We start from the raw sequence: 18,854 nt of genomic DNA on the forward strand, positions 1-18,854 counted from the left end.
TGTCTCTCTCTGTCAAATAAATAAAATCTTAAAAAAAAAAAAATAGTCATTGAAATATCAACCATGGTGTCCTCTGGTTGGGAGATTTTGAAAGCCTCTATTTTGTTATTTTTTATTGTTTCTAAAATTACAAAGGCAATATTCTTTATTTTGACATTAATAGCTGACGCTAACAGAATGTGCATTTTGTGCCGGGCTCTGCTCTAACTGCTGCCTACTATTATTATTCCTGAAGAAAACAAAATGCTAAAGTCCACAGCTGAGAAATGATGGAGCTAGGACTCACAACCTTGTTGTCTGGCTCTACAGGCTGCCATGTTACTACAATAATTAAACCCAAATACAGTGAGAGTCTCTTAGCTCCTCCCCCACCAGCACACCTACTCCTCTCCCCAGACTCATTGTCAACCATTGGCGGGTAGCCTTCCAAAGCTTCTGCCAGGCACTTTTATTTTTTTTTTTATTTTATTTTTTTTTTTTTAAGATTTTATTTATCTATTTGACAGAGAGAGAGACAGCGAGGGAACACAAGCAGGGGAAGTGGGAGAGGGAGAAGCAGGCTTCCCGCCGAGCAGGGAGCCCGATGCGGGGCTCGATCCCAGGACCCTGGGATCATGACCTGAGCTGAAGGCAGATGCTTAACAACTGAGCCACCCAGGCGCCCCTGCCAGGCACTTTTAGACACATGTGGCCAAACACACGGATGTGTGTGTTTCTTTTTGTATAAAATGGGATGGTATTGTTTATCCCATCAGTATGCATAGTTCACCCTCATACTGTTTACCCCTGAGGGGTATTCTGCAGCAGGGATGTAGGGAATGCTTGTGACCATACCCCTACTGGCAACTGGCAGTTTCCAGCTTTTCACCTTCACGAACAAAGCTGCAGTGAATATCCTTGTCTACATTCTACTGTATGCAAATATGTAATGATATTTCTGTGATAATTTCCTAGAAATGGAACCACTGCATCAAAAGACATGCACACTAAATGTTGAAAGCAGCTGCCCAATTCCCCACACCAAGACTGTGCTGCTCCACTCTCACATACAGCGTAGACATACATGCTACACTATGGACGCACATCCACTAATCTTGCACCCACGTCCCCGTGTTTTCACCAGCACGGGAAGTCGCCAATCTTTTTCATTTTTGCCAGTATGAGAAAAGAAGAATGTCATTCCATTTGCAATAATTTAAATGTCCTTGATTCCTAGTGAAGTTGAAAGTCTTTTGGCCATCTTCATTTCTTTTTGGAACTGTTCACTTTTTCAGTTGGGTAATTTGAGTTTTTCTTATTGATGTGAAGGAGCTGTGTTATAAATACCAGTCTTTTGATGCCCTGGGTGTTGTAAATATTTTCCCACTGTGTTACATTTCTTGGAACTTTGTCTTATTTTGTCATACAGAAGTTTTAGTTTAGTTTATTTTTATGTAACAAAAGCTGCCCGTTTTTTTTCCCTTGTGGTTTTACATCTTGTTTAGGAATTCTTTCTAGACAACCAAGAATATAAGAAGACTCTCCTGTATTCTCTTCTAGTGTTTTTGCAGTGTTGTTTATACATTTTAAATTATTTTAATTGTGGTAAAATATATATAACATGAATTTTACCATTTCAACCATGTTAAGTGTACGGTTCGGTGACCTAAGATACATTTACCTAAGGTGATGGAGTGACCATCAGCACCGTCCATCTCCAGAACTTTTTTCATCTTGCAAAACTGAAACTCTCTACCCATCAAACAGTAACTCCTACTCCCTGCTCCCCTTAGCCCCTGGCAGCCACCGTTCTACTTCCGGTCTCTATGAATTTAGTTACTCCAGGTCTCCACAAAAGTGGAATCACACAGTGTTCATCTTTTGTGCCTGGCTTCTGTCACCTAGGGTAAAGTCTTCAAGGTTCATCCATGTTGTAGCATGTGTCAGAGTTTCTTCTCTTTTTAAGAGTCAGTAATAGTCCATCATAGATTGATGTTTAGACTTTAATTCATGTAGAATTTAATATTGTGTTTGGTGAGAAGTAGGTGGCAGGTAAGGTTTTTTTTTTTTTATTATTTTTAAGTTGTTCGCCTTTAAACAACTCCTCTATCAAAACCCAAATTCCCATGAGGGCCCAGGTCTGCTTCTGGACTGTTGTTCATTGATTCCTTTGTCTATATCTGGACTGGAATCAGTCTCCAGCTTTTAGGCAAGTTTGTATATCTGCTAACAGCATGACCGTCCCCATTCTTCTTTTTTAGACATCCCCCAACCATTTTGGGACACTTACTTTTTCAGAAGAACTTCAGAATTAGTCACGTGGTCCAAAACTACTCTTTTGGGATTTTGATTGGAATAACTTGAAGCTACCCACTAACTTGGGGTTGACATCTTGCAAAGCAGAGCCCGCTGGCGGGATGCTCCTGGCAGCTCTCCAGGCTGTCTGGTGCTGCCCTCTGCTGGGCTGTCTCAGGCCTTCCCACTCGTCTCCACCCAGCCTCTGACTCTGTCCTCTAGAAAGAACAAATTCCTATACATCCTTGGTTTAATTTCTTTCCTTCCCCAGATGACATATGGATTTTAATATGAACTATGAGAACCAAAACCCAGAGTGGACCTGTAGAATCCCCAGGCCCTGCAGCAGAAGCCGTGGGGAAATACTTTTTTGTCAGGAACGCTTTCTCTGCTACCCGTAAACCACACCCCGCAAGGCAGACACTGAACACAGGTGTGACCGGCCCTGAGTAGCCAGGCTCCAGCTGATACTTTTTTTTAAACAGCTTTATTATTATAGGTTATCATCAACTTCCCTCATTTTAAATGTACAATTAAATGATTTTTTAGTGAATGTAGAGTTGTGCAACCATCACCAAATCCAGTTTGGGAACATTTCTGCCACCCCCCAAAAGACCCCTCATGCCCATTATGGTCCTCCTCTGGAATGTCACTTTGCCCTGAGCACAACCACCTCAGGAGAAGTGAGGGGGAGAGTGGGAGGGTTCCCAAGATCCTCTGCCTGTGAGTCTAGCACCAATGTCCCAACAACATGCAGCGCATGCACATGACTTGCCAGCTAACACCCCTTGCCCCAAGGAGACCTCATGGGGGCTGCTCCTGAGGGCAGTGGCCATGCTGAGCCCCATCCTAACCCCTTCCAGGTGGATAAAGTTTGAAGAAAAGGTAGAGGAAGGAGGCGAACGCTGGAGCAAGCCCCACGTGTCCACGCTGTCGCTGCACAGCCTCTTCGAGCTGCGGACCTGCTTGCAGACAGGGACGGTGCTGCTGGATTTGGACAGTGGCTCCTTACCACAGATCATAGGTGAGGCAGGGACCGCTGGGCCCCCAGAAAGCCATGGCAGCCTGTGCCCACACCTGGTCTGTCTGACGCCCGCCTGATTCTGTGGACACCAGGCTCTGGGTCTGACGCTCCCAAGGCAGCGGCACAGTGGCTCCAGGTCTGGGGCCCATGTAGAGCTCATTCTCTGAAACGCCATCCAGCAAGGGAGCAAAAGGGAGAGGGGCTTCCTAGCGTTGTCAGAGATAACCTATTGCCATGGCAACCCGTTTCTTGTCAGAATAAAGGGATCATCATTCATCTTTAGGAAATTAGCTCTCATTTAGTGGAGCAGTGAAGGAAGACAATAAGGCTGGCCTTATTGTCCCTAAAACGTTTTGCCAATTTTGTTCTACTGCATTCAAATTTGCCACAAGCATTTTGTCCCAGATGCTTTTCTAAAAGGAATTCATGTTAGGACGAAAACCATCGAACACAGAACTTTTGTGCTTCTTAGGGTACTTCATTGACTTTTCTCAATAGCGCCGATAGAGCCTAGAATTGTATACACACACACAGAGACGCACACGCGTGCACATACCCAAAGGCCTGTGCCCTGCTCGTGTTTCCACAGTTTGTGGCAAAGCTGGGACTATTTCCACACCTCCTGCCTCCTTTAGTCACTTTTAATCCCACTGATAATAGATGAAACTGAAGACCCCCACACCCCTGGTCCTTCTGTCCCACCTGGACAAGGCATGTCTGTTCCCCACTTAGATGACGTCATTGGGAAGCAAATTGAGGACGGCCTCCTGCGACCCGAGCTCCGGGAGAGGGTCAGCTATGTCCTCCTGAGGAAACACCGTCACCAAACCAAGAAGCCCATCCACCGCTCCTTGGTTGACATTGGAAAGTCTGTCTCCTCCACCACCAGTGAGTCGGGCCATAGGCTGGTGGGCAGCGGGCATGTGGAGGCTGGTGTCAAGTCCCAGGGTCTGGGTGAGCCCATCTTGGTGGCTGGAGAGTCTTGGCAACGTGGAGGCTTCCTGATCTTCATGATCCTGGAGAAATTCTGAGGTTCTGGGGATCCCTCAACCTCCTTCTCTGGCAGGCCTGCAGAGACCCCAGCCATACCCCAGTGTTGTCCCCAACAGCAGAACAGAACTAGTCCTAGGAAGAGAGCTGGTTCTCAGCCTGGGCTGCACATGGCGATCACCTGGGAGTATAAAACATGTCCCAGTGCCTCAGCCTCACCCTGAGAGCTGGATTCAGTTGGTCTGGGGGATGGCCTGGGAACAGGGAGTTTAGAAAGCTCCCCAGGAGATTCTCTTGTGTGGTTAGGATTGCAAAATGCTGGTAGAGATGGCATGTATGTGGAAAGAGCTTGAAAGTCTCCCACTGAACCCCCAAGAAGAGCCAAGAGCCTTGGCAGAAAATGAAGCACATCAAGGTGATAGAAGGTTCTGGGTTCATCTCAAGTGTGCCAGGGCTTGTAAATCTGGCAGCTGTGTCACTGTGATTGACAGAGCCTGGGGCCGTTAGGGAGAGTGGATTTTTCCAAGCACACATCTCCAACCTGCAACTCTCCACTCTTGATACTGCAGAGTCGAGATGCCCAGACAGTAGCCTTGCTGGACCTGTCAGATAAATGCAGCAATCAGAACAAAGTCGATGAGGTTGCTAAAGAAGGAATCTTAAGGAATCTCTTTAGATGAATTGTTTAAAATGGAAAGTGTTTAGCATATGATAATAACAGCAGGTGTAAGAATCAGCACTTAGCATATTCCAGGCACTATTCTGAGTGCTTCGCGTATATTAACTCACTTCATCTTCACAGTAACCCCGTGGCTAGGTACTGTTCTTGTTATCCCCATTTTACAGATGAGCAGCCTGAGGCACCGAGGGATTGAGTTACTTGCCTAAGATCACACAGCTAGTAAGTGGTGGAGTCGGGGATGAACCCAGCTGTCTACGACACCTGCTGCCTATTTAACAATTGTGTCTCTATCTCATTCTCAAGAGTACAAATACTTTCTCTGTAATCTCATTCAGACTGTTAACTTATTTCAAAGGCAAAATATAAAACAACTAAAATAGGCTTTCTTCCAGAAAGGGGAAGAGACACGTCTCAAGGCCCAGCTTTGTGTAGGTGGAATGACTGGAAATGTAAGCCATGCTGACAGCAAGGCTGCTGACGCCAAATCCCTTCTGTTCCACCTCCCAGATCGCAGCCCGGCCCGGAGCCCAGTGGCTGGTCCGAGCCTCCACCACTCCACCGAGGACCTGAGGATGCGGCAAAGCGCCAGTTACGGCCGGCTCTGTGAGTGTGTTCTCAGCAGCTGCCCGTGGTGGCTGGGGAATGCCAGCTGCCGTAAGCTTTCGTGGGTGGGGGAGATAAACGCCAGGACCTGTCTAGAATTCCCAGGACAGGCATCGGGAGAAATCTAACCTTCACCCCAAACCCGGGCTGTCTTTGGGGCCTAACTTACTACCCTAAGTGTCTAGGTAATTGCTCTGATAGATGCAACTCTAAATCAGATGCTGGCATAATCAGTACCTAATCCTATGGTGCTAGGCATTTTTGTCTTAGTCTGTACCTTTGTTTCCCCCAGAATGGTCATCAGTCTCGTTTTTGGTAAGAAGTCTTCCTCGAAACTGAATTAGAAACAGGCTAGGGACTTTCCTCTGCCATGCCTGGGTGACAGCCTTGTGCACCGCGACCATGGGATGCTGGCGGTCACAGCCCCCCACGTCCCGGGAATGGGTGAGGGTGCTCGTGAGGTGCACGGTCACAGACGGGGCTTTTCAGGCACTTCATCAGGGGGAACACACAGGCGAGCTGTGAAGCAAAGAAGAGAGAGAATCTGCAAAATGGAAAGAAAAGAGTGAGAAGAGTATGTTCCTTGAAGTACTTTTACTAAAAGGCCAAGATATGAATAAATTATGTCAGCTGTGCCCTGACCAGGCCCAAGGAATGATTTGGAGGGCAATGTGGGCCCCTGGCCAAGGGTTCAGCTACAGGTTTTTCTCTCCGTTGTTGGTGGCCCCAGGTCCCCAGTCTTCCTGGCCTTGGTTGTTCCACATAGGGATGCCAGGAGGCAGCAGGCAGCGAATGGCTCTGGGGCGAGCCTGCCTCCCAGTTGTTCATTGTGTCTGAGGTCACCCTTATGGCCAACACTGCGGTGAAGGAGGCCCGGAGAAAAGGTTCTGTGTGCACACCACCCCACCCCGGGGTGGCCCCTGGAAGGCTCAAAGAGGAGACATGCCTGAGTCTTGGAGAATAAATTGGGGTTTTCCAGGAGCACATGGTAGTGTGGGGGCGACGCAGGAGAGGGGTGTTCCAAACAAAGGAAACGAACAGCAGAAGGAAGGCACTGTGAAGGGGGAGGTTCACTTCATGAGAAGGGCAGGGCCTGAGGGCAAGAGGGTCAAACTGAAGAGGGCCCACGTGCCCTGCAAAAGGACCCTCCCTGCCTCTACTGTGAAGGTAATGGGGACCTCTGAGTTTAAGCAGAGGCAAGCCATGATCCTGGTGCGTTGAGTTTAAGGTGCCAGGTGGGGCTGCCCAGTGGATTCTGGGGCTCAAGAGAGAGATGTAGAGTGGAGACCCAATCTGGACATCCTCAGCCCAGGGTGGGCATGAAGCAATGGGGGATGGAGGGGGTGAAGCCTCTGCAGGGAGTGAAGGCAAAGCAAGGCCTTGAGCCCAGCAGGAGAGGATCCTGGATACAAATAAGAAGGGAGCCAAGAGAGGGCAGAGTTCTGGCTAGAGGATGCCACAGGCCACAGAAAGCCAAGAAGTAACAGGTCTGACGGTGCCCATTGGATGCGGCTGCTGCTGGGGAATGAGAGCTGACTTTCTCCTGCCTCAACGGGGGAAGGAACCACTGGGCAGTTCAAATAATTTGCCATCACTGTTCTCCGCACAAGGGAGCCCCGCCTTCCTTCCCTCTGCCAGCCAAATCCTTGACCATCTTGCAGCACGGTCAAGGTCATGGGGGAGTCCAAGTCCAAGCTCAGCGACACCTGGCACCTCACCTGATAATGTGTCTGTGTCCCTCCCCTCCTTCAGGGCCTGGCGCAGAGCAGACATCTCGTCTCTGCCCAAGGCGGGTGGGCGGAGGGGTAGCGAGCAGCAGACTGAGGAGTGAGAAGGGAAGAGAGAAGAACAGGGAGGAGAGGCTAGCTCCAGGGGCTGAGGGATGAGGGGGAGGGGGTCTTGCTTTAGTTGTGAAGCCAGGAGAAGCATGTGTAGGGACCAAGGGAGAAGGACCTGCAAGATCCTGACTTCCCCTTCTTTTCCTTCTCTCCCAGGTCATGCCCAGAGCAGAAGCATGAATGATATTTCTCGCACCCCAAACACAGACCAGGTAGACCCTGCACTTGGCTACAGTGAAGGCCCAGGGCAGAAAGGTGCCTTTGGTTTCAGGGGCAGGGAGGCCCTACAGACAGAACTTCACTCCCATGAGGGAGTAAGAGTCCCCAGGAAGGACCCAGGTGGGGGCTCTGGGCTGCCTTGGTGACTAGCCAGCCCATCAGTCAGGTACTGACCAAGCCCCATATGCTGGCACCATGCCAGGCACTAGGGGGAGTGGGGGACAGAGAAGCATATCAGAAGAGGGGCCAGCTGTCCCTGAGCTTGGGATTTGTTGGACAGAGAAGACCAGCACACAGTCTCACCTCCTCCATGGCCGGACACCCAATGTGGAAGAGCCGACTCCCATCTGCTTGGGCCGCAGGGGGTTGGGGGATGAGGCCTGCTGTCCAGCAAGCCTGGGCTCTCTCGTCAGACCCCTTCACTCACACTTTAGTTGAGCAAAGTTGCCACCCATCAATGAATGTTCGCTTGGTCCTGGTGTTAACCCATTTTGAGTCTTCTCATCCAGAGAATAGGGCAAAGTATTTGGTTATTTCAGTCTCCTGAGAAATGCTTGCAGAATTTGTTAAAGTCAGGCCTTCACAGCAATCTGGATGAGAGCTGAAACCACTGATGAGAGTATCCGTGGGCATCTTGTTTCCCCCCTCCCTGACCAGCGGAAAAACAAATTCATGAAGAAGATCCCCAAGGACTCAGAGGCCTCCAACGTGCTCGTGGGCGAGGTAGACTTCCTGGACCAGCCGTTCATCGCCTTCGTGCGTCTCATCCAGTCAGCCATGCTGGGAGGAGTGACTGAGGTGCCTGTCCCCACCAGGTGAGGGCCACTGAAATCTGACCTCCCCTCACCTGCCTGAGGGAAACCAGCTGTCCATGTAGTGGGCACAAAGGGCTGTTGGAAACACCCCTAAAATATAGAAGGAAAATCAGTCAATTGTTGGGGAGGGAAATCATCTGACTAGGAGAGAGTTTTAGAGTTAATTTAAAATAATCATAAAAAAGAAGGAGCTGAGACAGACACCGTTGGCTGGGTTTGGACAACAAGACAATGGTGAGGATGCTCGAGGGGGAGCTGGTGGAAGCGAAGAAGAGATGTCTTTCCAGAGCAAATACAGGATTCAAAGTAGGGAAGGGACAAGTGTATGGTCAATTCATGAGTTAAGAATGAATAATGTCCAGGGCCAGAGAATCCCTCTCTTCACCTGCTTCAATTTGTCCTTCTCGCTTCCTCCGCCTCCTCCTCCTTCCTCTTCTTTGCAGATTTCTGTTCATACTGCTTGGACCTTCTGGGAGAGCAAAATCCTACAATGAAATTGGCCGTGCCATAGCAACCCTCATGGTAGACGATGTAAGTGGTAACGAGAAGCATGTACTCCTGACTGTCATGGCTCCTGCATCAAGCACTGGGCCTTCGTTCACTCACTTATCCAACAGGCCCGTTGGGGCACCTACTGTGTTGCCAGGCTTGTGCAGGGCGCTGAGGGTTATGAGAATCAGGGGGCCGTCACTGCCCTTTAGAAGCACCAATCAAGTGGGAGAGACAGACCTGTAATTCTGAAGTGAACCACATGCTAACTATCCCGGCAGCCAAGCAAGGCCTCACACAGGAGAGGGCTTTACACTAAGGATGAGCAGGAGTGAGGTCGACCCTGCACAAGCCTAAGAGGCAGGCATTCCAGAGGAAGGAAAAAGCAGCCAAAGCTTGGAGATGGAGAAGCTGGATAAAAGTGGTTCAACTTAGGCTCAGTGTAAGAACTTCAAGAGCAGGAGGGGAGCCCGAGATGACACAGAGCCTGGAGGCACAGCCTAGAGCTCTCTCTGTCCCAGGAGTGATGGGGAGCCTAGAAGATGTTCAACACAGGCGGGATCTGGACATCAGAAAGAACGCCCTGGAGACATCTGGAAGGATGCAGCCTAACCTTCTAAGGATGAGGCGCTAGAAAGTTATAATCAGATCTAAAATATCTGAGATTCTGGGACTGGGTTCTGAACAGGTTTTCAAATGAGCTTGCTCCATGCCAAACTGAAAGCAGAAAGGTTAGGTGATTCAGCCAAAGTCCTACAGCTAGGACACAGAGACCTGGCCTTCAGGTCTTCGCCCAAGGCCCACTGCTCCCCACTGTGCTGAATTTCACCTGCAGGGCTCTGTGCTTCCTTCCCTACAGACAGAGAGTAAGCTGATAGGAGTAAAGGTTCAGAGGGATTTCCTCTGACACTCTACGTGATGTGCTCCCAGGAGGTGGCTAAGAAGCAGACCTCAGCAAGATGTCCCCTTCCTCTTTCCTTGCCAGCTCTTCAGTGACGTGGCCTATAAAGCCCGGAATCGGGAAGACCTGATAGCAGGGATTGATGAGTTTCTGGATGAGGTCATCGTCCTTCCTCCTGGAGAATGGGACCCAAATATCCGAATTGAGCCCCCCAAGAAGGTGCCCTCTGCTGATAAGAGGTGTGTGTGTGGATGGAGAGGTGGCGAGGAGGGAAGTGGTTCAAAGGGAGTTCTGAGTCTGTCCATGGCTTTTCTGGTCAGCATAGACGGGTTTGTGGTATTTCTTCTCCTGGTGTCATTTTATTTCTGAAAGAAAGAAAGAAGAAAGAAAAGGAAGGAAGGAAGGAAGGAAGGAAGAAAGAAAGAAAGAGAAAGGAAGGAAGGAAGGAAGGGAGGGAGGGAGGGAGGGAAAGGGAAAGGGAAAGAAAGGAAAAAAAGAAAGGAAGGAAGGAAGAAAGAAAGAAAAAGCAAGCAAGCAATATGCTGCATGTGAACATCTGTAACATCTGGGTGACCTGTGCATGGGTACCGTGACATCATCTGCATCTGTCTCTGTCTTTTAAGATATTTCATGATTTTTGTTGGAGAGTAAGAGGTGTTCTCGGGACAGTTCTAGAGGGCCTAAGCTCGTCCCAGAATTGGGAGGGCCACCGTCCTCTGCCCCCTTGCTCCTTACAGGAAATCCGTGTTCTCGCTGATGGAGCTAGGCCAGATGAATGGCTCTGCAGGGGGAGGCGGCGGGGCGGCTGCAGGAGGCGGCGGCGGAGGCTCTGGCAGTGGCGGCGGGGCCGGCGGAGGGAGCAGCGGGGATGACGGAGAGATGCCAGCCATGCACGAAATCGGGGAAGAGCTTATCTGGACGGGAAGGTGCCCACCCCAGGCCTGACGGTGACGCCAGCCAACCTTTAGGCTTGTCTCCTTCTCACCCAGCTGCGGGAACCTTCCCCCAGCTCTGCCTGCAGCGCCCCCTCCTGGCCATGGGGTCTGGCCACTGCGCTCTTTTCCTCCCCACGCCCTCAAAAACCCCTCTGGATCTGGCGAAAGGGTTGTGGCAGCAGAAGGGAAGTGGGGCCCAGCACAGGAGTGGAGGCACCCGAACTTTTCTCTAGACTCTGTTCCTGTATGAGTCTTCTAGGGCTGTCCTAACAAAGTGTCACATTCTAGATGGCTTAAGCAATAGAAGTTTTCTCTCACAGTTCTGGAGGGTAGAAGTTCCAAATCAAGGCATTGGCAGGGCCAGCTCCCTCTGAGACTCTGGGTGGCATCCTTCCTTCCCTCTCTCCAGCTTCTGGCGGTGGCCGGCGATCCTCAGCATCCTTGGCTCGCAGCGGCGTGGCTCCAGTCTCTGCGTCTGTCCTCACTTGGTGTTCTCCCCGTGTGTCTTCCTGGGGCACTTTCCTCTTCTTCTGAGGACACTAGTCATATTGGATTAGGACCCACCCCCATGGCCTCCTCTTAACTTGATTACATCAGCAAAGACCCTATTTCCCTATAAGGTCACATTCACAGGTACTGGGGTTAGGATTTCAATGTGTCTTTGGGGGTGACACAATTCATAACAGTACCATTTGAATTTTTTTCTTTTTTCTTTCTTTAAGAGAGAGAGGGGGTGAGAGACTTTGGGTTGGGTTTCCTTGCTGGCTTTTAGAATAATTCAGGTTTCTCTGAATTTAGGAAAGGACATGGCCCTGCAAAGCTGTGTGTAAATTATGATTTTGAGAATGGAGTCATGTTTTATATGCCTTTGGCTCTATGCCAGCCAGTGGTTCCAAATTGGGGGTAACTTTGCCTGCACCCCCACCCTCCCCCAGGAGACATTTGGCAATGTCCAGAGACATTTTTGTGTGCCACAACTAGAGGGGGGGATGCTGCTGGCATCTAGTGGACAGATGCTACGAGGCACAGGGCAGCCCCACAACTAAGGATTACCCAGTCCAACATGTCAGTAGTACCAAAGCCAAGAAACCCTGCTCCATGCCAAGCATTGCCTTAGGAGCTGTGGGGAATAGTAGACCCAATAAACACTGTCCCTAAACCTGAAATTCCCCACTCAATTGTTCCAGAGAATAAAGAAACCAGTTATAAGAATCAGAACTTGCCCTTGATGAATCTCGGATGTCTCTCTCCTAAAGTTGGACACACCTATGTTCACCAAGCACAGGCAGATGCCCTGCAGATGATCAGGGACATCTCTGAGGAGGACGTCTAGGACTTCTGTGGACCCCACGATTTCCATTCCCCATGGAATGTTAGGTCTACTCCAGGACATGTCCCCCTCAGGCCTCCCCTCTCTCACACCCAGGCTGTCATGACCACCTTTCTAGTGAGGATGATGCTGACCACAAACTTTCATTCTTGCAAAAAACCCTTCCCTGCCTTTAAATGTTCTGGTAGAAAGGTCGCTCTAGTCAAGTTCCCTTCCTCGCCTCAGATTCTGCAGGCTCCTGTAAATAGCCCTGCCCCTCTGCTGGTGTTTGTGGGGAGAAAGCAGCCCCTGGGCCTGTCTTGAGCAGGTTCTTCGGTGGCCTGTGTCTGGATATCAAGAGGAAGCTGCCCTGGTTCCCAAGTGACTTCTACGACGGCTTCCACATCCAGTCCATCTCTGCCATCCTATTCATCTACCTCGGCTGCATCACCAACGCAATCACCTTTGGTGGGCTTCTGGGGGATGCCACTGACAATTACCAGGTGTGTGTGAGCTGGGGACCGGAGTGCAAACCTCCATAAAATCTTCTGCCACCAGGTGGCGGTAAGGAGCTTCATCCTGTAATCCCAAAACCAAGATTTGGGTTTCATCCACCATGGGGTTCAGACTATCATTTTTAGTAATCCTTTACCCTTCAAAAAATAATAAGCCAACAGTATTTTTTTTAAAAGATCTTATTTATTTATTTGACAGAGAGAGAGAGAGAGAGAGAGAGAGAGAGAGAGAGAGACAGCAAGAGAGGGAACACAAGCAAGGGGAGTGGGAGAGGGAGAAGCAGGCTTCCCAGTGAGCAGGGAGCCGGATGTGGGGCTCGATCCCAGGACCTTGGGATCATGACCTGAGCCGAAGGCAGACGCTTAATGACTGAGCCACCCAGGCGCCCCAAGCCAACAGTATTAAAAGACCTAAAGCTAAATCATGTTACTAAAGTCCAAATGTAAGGATGACATAAATAGATCAAACTTTTTCAACGTTTATTTTATGTATTAAGTAGTATTAATTGTACTATATTTTTTTGTTAATTTTTATTATTAAAGAGTAGTTGACATGCAATGTTATATTAGTTTTCAGATATACAACATAGTGATTTTGGGAGAAGAGGGCCCAAAATAAAAGATGACACTGTGGCCTGAGCCCTTGGTTGGATTCTAGCCTATGCCAAGAGGCCCCTTCTCCTGCTTCCATTGAGCCTCATACTCTTCATGCCCCCAGGGAGTGATGGAGAGTTTCCTGGGCACTGCCATGGCCGGCTCCTTGTTCTGCCTCTTCTCGGGACAGCCTCTCATCATCCTCAGCAGCACGGGGCCCATCCTCATCTTTGAGAAGCTCCTCTTCGACTTCAGCAAGTAGGTGCCCTTGGTAGCCCCTGGTGCCTGCTCTCACACCTGGGGCAGTATACCAAGGCCAGGACAAGGGAATAGGCCCAAAAGGGAGGCAAGGGTGAGGAGGTACCAAAACTGCCTTTATTACCTATGGGAAGGACTGTCAGGTGGTCCCTCCTGACTCCCTCCAGCCAACTGCCTTTAGCCATCCTAGTGCATTTTAGCATAGCTGATAGGGAGACATCAAGGCAAGACAAGAGGAGACAATTCTCACTAAGGTGTTTGTAAACAATTACGTTTGGAAGTCAGTGCGGTCTTGAGCTGGAGGTCCAAAGTGTATACCCTGAACCAGGCAGCTCCTGTCACCACTCTGGATTCAGTTGCCTCATCTACAACATGAGGCCAGTTAAAGGCCTCCCGCAGCTCTGTCACTCTGATATTCCCTGTTGTTCATTCACCCTGGGTGTTTGTTACCAAATGTGTAGGAATTGAGATGTCTTAGCACCTTCCTGCCACCCCCATGAGATTCTTTCCCAGAATTTGTGAAGATGAGACATCCCCACCCAGGAATTGTCCCTGTCCCTAGTCCTCTCACATTTCCTAGGAGGGCATCTGTGCCACAGGAGAGACAGGTGAGCCACTAAGAGTGGGTCTGGGGAGCCAAGCACATACAAGAGCCCTGGGCTCAAGGCCCCTTCCTTCCCTCTGTCTTCCAGAAGCAATGGTCTGGACTACATGGAGTTCCGCCTCTGGATTGGCCTCCACTCGGCCATCCAGTGCCTTATCCTGGTGGCCACAGATGCCAGCTTTATCATCAAGTATATCACCCGCTTCACAGAAGAGGGCTTCTCCACCCTTATCAGCTTCATCTTCATCTATGATGCCATCAAGAAGATGATTGGTGCCTTCAAGTACTACCCCATCAATATGGACTTTAAGCCTGACGCCATCACCACGTACAGATGCGAGTGTGTTGCCCCCGACACAGGTGACCGGTAATCCCAGATGTGCCCTGGGCCCCCACCCACTCACTCTCCCCCCCACCACAGCTCTCTACTGAAATGTAGTAGATACCACCATGAGAGGTATCAGCCCCCTTGGGTGGTAACAAGTGACCTGAACACTACCTGGATGTCCATCTGCCAAGGGTGATGTAAAAAGAATTCCTGGGGCACCCGGTGGCTCAGTCAGTTAAGCACTGACTCTTGGTTTTGGCTCAGGTCATGATCTCAGGGTCATAAGATCGAGCCCTGGATCAGGCAGGTGGAGCCTGCTTGAGATTCTCTCGCCCCCTCCCCCTCTCCCTCTGCTCCCCACCATCCCTGCTAGCCTGCTCTCTGGAAAAAAAAAAAAAATTCCTGCACTGGGTGGGAGGTTGAATCAACCAACTGGTCAACCTGATAATACTTGGTGCTTTTCCTGTGGAATTCCTAACTGACCAAAAAAGTGTCATCTGTATAGTTAGGGCTTCCTATAGTCTCAACCACTGGCCTCCCTTCACAGTCCTAGTCATGCTCTCAGAGCCTTCAGTGGACTGTGCCTGGGGTGGCCAGGATACTGCAGAGCAGGGACACCCATAGATAGATCTAGATCTAGAGAGAGAGAGACCCATCCATATATCTCTGAGCACCACCAAGCTGGACTCACAGAGAGCAAATTGAGGTCCAGAGACCACCTAAGGTCACACTGAACCTCAGTTTCCCTAGCTGTGAAAGAGGGATATCAATGCTGGCTCTGCCAGTCTCATGGAACTCTTGTGAGGCTTTCGAATCTATACTCAGATCAGACTGGAGTTTGACACAAGTAGATTTTATGTTGTTTAGCACTCTAACACATGTTATTGATAAAAGATTGATCATAAGTCAATCAAAAATATTTACTGTACAGTCACCATGCACCTGCTTTAGACTAGGCCTCATGGAGAGGAAGATGTCCTGACCTCAGGGAGTATGGTTTTGGTTATACCCTCTCTCCCTCTGTCACTGCACTGGTTTTGTAAAGAAGTCTAGACAATTTTTTTCTATCATTAATTTAGAGTTATTTCATTAAAATCCAACAATAGGTGAAGCTATTGTTTGTCCCAAGCCAGAACATGTTTGGTGCCCAGGGGATGGAAGAGATCCTACCTGCAGGCCCTTTTCATTCTGCCCTGGAGTGAATCTCTCCTCTGTGGCCTGGGCCCCCTCAGGGCACTCCCATTTGCTGCTTGTGCCCACTGGATGGTGGCTTTGTTGCACCGACTGAACACAAATGTTCCCACAAACATGGCTTTTGGAAGTACACGGCCTTGATCTCTTTTAGAAACAGTCCAAATTCTGGGGTCATATGTGGCACTTTGGTCATTCTGAGAACCATCTGTCCATAGGAGAAACCAAACATAGACATGCCCTAAGAACAGGGGACATAGGAGCATACAAGGTTGGATTTGACGGCCGTAATAAAATCTACTTGCCTCCAAATAGCGCCCCCTCTGGCCTTGCCCAGGTGCCTGATGTCACCTCATTATTTTGGGTCACTCTATACCCATGGTTCTCAAAGTGTGGTCCCCAGAAGCAGCCTTAGCACCTCCGGGAACTTGTTAGAAATACAAATTCTTGGGCCTCACCCCATACCTGCTAATCAGAAACTCTGGGGTAGGGCCAGCTGTACAGTAAGAAGCCTTCCAGGTGATTCTGACGCATGCTTAAGTTTGAGAACCATTGCTCTATTGAACTATTAATTAGTAATACGTAGTCATTATTAGCCACTAACCCTGGTCAGATTAGATTTTCAGTTTCTTCGCCAAGAGTAAAGGGACTGGAATCAGGACAAGTTAGTTTTGATTAGAATATGAAAGGAAAGTTCTCAACAACAGGAGATGGGGGAGGGGAGAACTAAGTGAGGAGGGTTTCTTTCCCCGTCCCTGGGCCACTTGCTTACAAAAGGTTCCACGTTCCCAGTTTTACTGCAAAGCCCAGTCTGGCCAAGACACCCTCTTAGTCTTCCCCACTCTTCATCCTAAGAGCTTGTTGTGTGGGTGCGCTCTTTTTAAATTTAATCTTGTTTCCATTGTAACTGATTTGTATTCTATTTATGGATGCTGCACACACTGATGGGCTGCTTTCAATCCCAAGTGAGTACCACTTTGTAAACACGAGAATTTAAAAATATTTGATACTTGGACCCTTTCTGGAATTTTTCCATGTTATATTTCATCCTTCTTCATCTCAAAGTGACTTTCAGATAACTCTACCCAATATAAAAGAATGGCTAAGCCTAAACAGAAGACATCAAGGGAGTGTCTGGTCTGACAAGCTTGGGCAATGGAAAGGCGCCTGAACTCTCCAGGCTCAAGCATTAGCTGGGAGTCCTCTAGTGTTTGTGTGGGTAGCCCTGAGTTAGCCTTCTTGCCCACTTCCTCTGCTCTGTTGTTAATTGTGCATCGTGTTCTCTTGGTCAGTGGTGTGAAGTAAGGCAGCAGATGTCCTGATTTCTGTAAGTGAAGCTTTCTTCAGAATAATTATAACAAACCTCTGGTTTGTAGAATTTTAGGAATATTCTGCCCTGGGTCAAGACTGAATTCCTTAGTCGCTCCCAGCCCCAACTGGCCCAGAAGTGGGCAACACGGAGGGGCCCTGTGATCACATCCACCCTGTGTCAGGTTGTTGGAAGTTGAGGGAAGCTTCAAGAATAGCCTCTACTTCACTCTGGCTTCCTAACCAACCATGGAGAGCCAGCAGGAGCCAAATGGCTTGTAGTACATTTCAGATTTATTGCCAGCAAACTGGCTAGCTGGCCTCCTCCCTCACTTCCCAAACCTGCTGCACTGGAGCTACTTAATGGAGAGGGGCCAGGGCGCAATGAGCTGCCCTCACAAGGGAAGCCACTCCTGGGCTCTGAGCAATGGTGGGAGATGGAAAAGCTGGGGGCCTGGTGGGGGCTGAAGGCTCCCAACCCAGCAGCTGCTGACCCATCCCATGTCCTGTGCTCATCCACAGCAAATACAACCATGTTCAATGCTTCAGCCCTGCTGCCACCGAACACCAACACTTCTCTGGTAAGTGTCCTCTCCTCTTACTCAGACATTCGAGGGCTTCTGTCTGTGGGGAGAGTGAGAGAAGTTGGGAAACAGAGGCTGGGCTTGCCATTTTACGGCAAGCCAGACTTGTAGAAGTCAGTCCCAGCTGCACATCAGGGTCACCCATGGAGCTCTGTAAATGCGTACTTTTATTGTAAGTATATATTGTCAAAACCTCCCCGTTTACACGTGTCTCATTCTATTAAATCCATGTGTATAAATATCACACATGCAGGCTCACACACATGAAGGGGAGGTAGAGGTGAGGAGTGGTAAACAGGGCTGCAGAAACAACAGTATAAACCTGGTTTCCCAGCTGGCTTCTTACCCTCTTCCTTGCCTCTCAACCTAGCACCCCCATTCCCCACCTAACAGTGCCATTCCCCAGCCCCAGAAAGGTTATTAATGCTACCCCCCTCGCTGAATCTGATCCGTCCTGTGTGCTCACGAGTCCCCGTCAGGTCTGGTCTGCCCCTCCCCAGAACGATGAGCAGTGGCCCTCAGGAGAGGGGCCCGGCCTGAGCGGCTCCAATGCTGGGAAGTCCAAAAGCAGAAGAGCAGCTCCTGGTGGGCTTTGAGGGAGATCTTTGGACTTTCTGTGTCCCTGAGGTTGCTCCTTTAGTCACTCCTGCAGAGGCAGCTGACTGCTCAGTTGGCAACTTAACCTAAGGTCTTTCAAATACCTGATTTCGAGTGAGGAAGAATGGAATCAGCCAGTGCCTGAGGCTGGATACTTACTATGTGCGAGGTGCTATGTGCACTCTGAGGGCTAAAAGGAGATAAAAAACCAGACGTGGCCCCTGCCTGCCCTCCAACTTGCATGTGATATACACGAGGAGATGAGCATGAAGGCTAATGGGACAGCAGAAGCAGAGTATGCCATGTGCCAAATATAAGCCAAACGTGTCCTTCCAGCCATGGAGACAGGAGGCACCCCACAAGCTGGAGAGGAAAGCCTCAGAGAGAAAGTGGAATGTGATTTGGCCTTGAAGGTCAGGAAAGTGGGTTTCCTAGAGAGAAGCACCTTCCAGGCCCAGGGACCAACACAGACAGAAGGGCAAATAAGGAAAACACAAAACCTGTTCTGAGGACAGGGAGCAGACCAGCCCTGCCGAGACAGCAGGAGGGTGTGGCGGTGCACAGGGGAAGCCCAAGAGATGAGATGAGTGGGGACAGAGCTGTGGGGCCAGCCTGGTGGGGCAGTGGAGGCATGCTGCCCGGCCAGGGGGCAGCCTTACTAGCTTCAGTGACTGAGGGAGGCCCTGACACGCAGCAGATGTCTTGCAAATCTGGATTTCTCTCTTCCCATGGTATTTTCTGATCCCGGGCTTTCCCACAGTATGGCAGTCTCACATTGCCAAGAGGGTAAGCGCAG

The 18,854-nt window shown here is 49.7% G+C and overlaps 1 protein-coding gene across 3 annotated transcripts in view; it reads left to right on the plus strand.

Annotated features, from left to right (window-relative positions):
* Positions 1-18,854, plus strand: part of SLC4A5 (solute carrier family 4 member 5) — a 103,143-nt gene that overhangs the window by 61,771 nt on the left and 22,518 nt on the right. For all 3 annotated transcript variants that reach the window (XM_073897513.1, XM_073897514.1, XM_073897515.1), the window contains 12 exons: positions 3,138-3,298; positions 4,031-4,186; positions 5,478-5,573; positions 7,568-7,623; positions 8,288-8,445; positions 8,889-8,976; positions 9,920-10,074; positions 10,573-10,761; positions 12,408-12,582; positions 13,313-13,446; positions 14,139-14,410; positions 17,400-17,458. In XM_073897513.1, the coding sequence (XP_073753614.1) occupies positions 3,138-3,298; positions 4,031-4,186; positions 5,478-5,573; positions 7,568-7,623; positions 8,288-8,445; positions 8,889-8,976; positions 9,920-10,074; positions 10,573-10,761; positions 12,408-12,582; positions 13,313-13,446; positions 14,139-14,410; positions 17,400-17,458 (1,699 nt within the window). The remainder of the gene's footprint in view (positions 1-3,137; positions 3,299-4,030; positions 4,187-5,477; positions 5,574-7,567; positions 7,624-8,287; positions 8,446-8,888; positions 8,977-9,919; positions 10,075-10,572; positions 10,762-12,407; positions 12,583-13,312; positions 13,447-14,138; positions 14,411-17,399; positions 17,459-18,854) is intronic.

This window comes from Callorhinus ursinus, unplaced genomic scaffold (genome assembly GCF_003265705.2).
Source record: "Callorhinus ursinus isolate GAN/ISIS: 27379988/994484 unplaced genomic scaffold, GSC_fseal_2.0 scaffold10, whole genome shotgun sequence".
In the NCBI taxonomy this organism is placed as follows: Eukaryota; Metazoa; Chordata; class Mammalia; order Carnivora; family Otariidae; genus Callorhinus; species Callorhinus ursinus.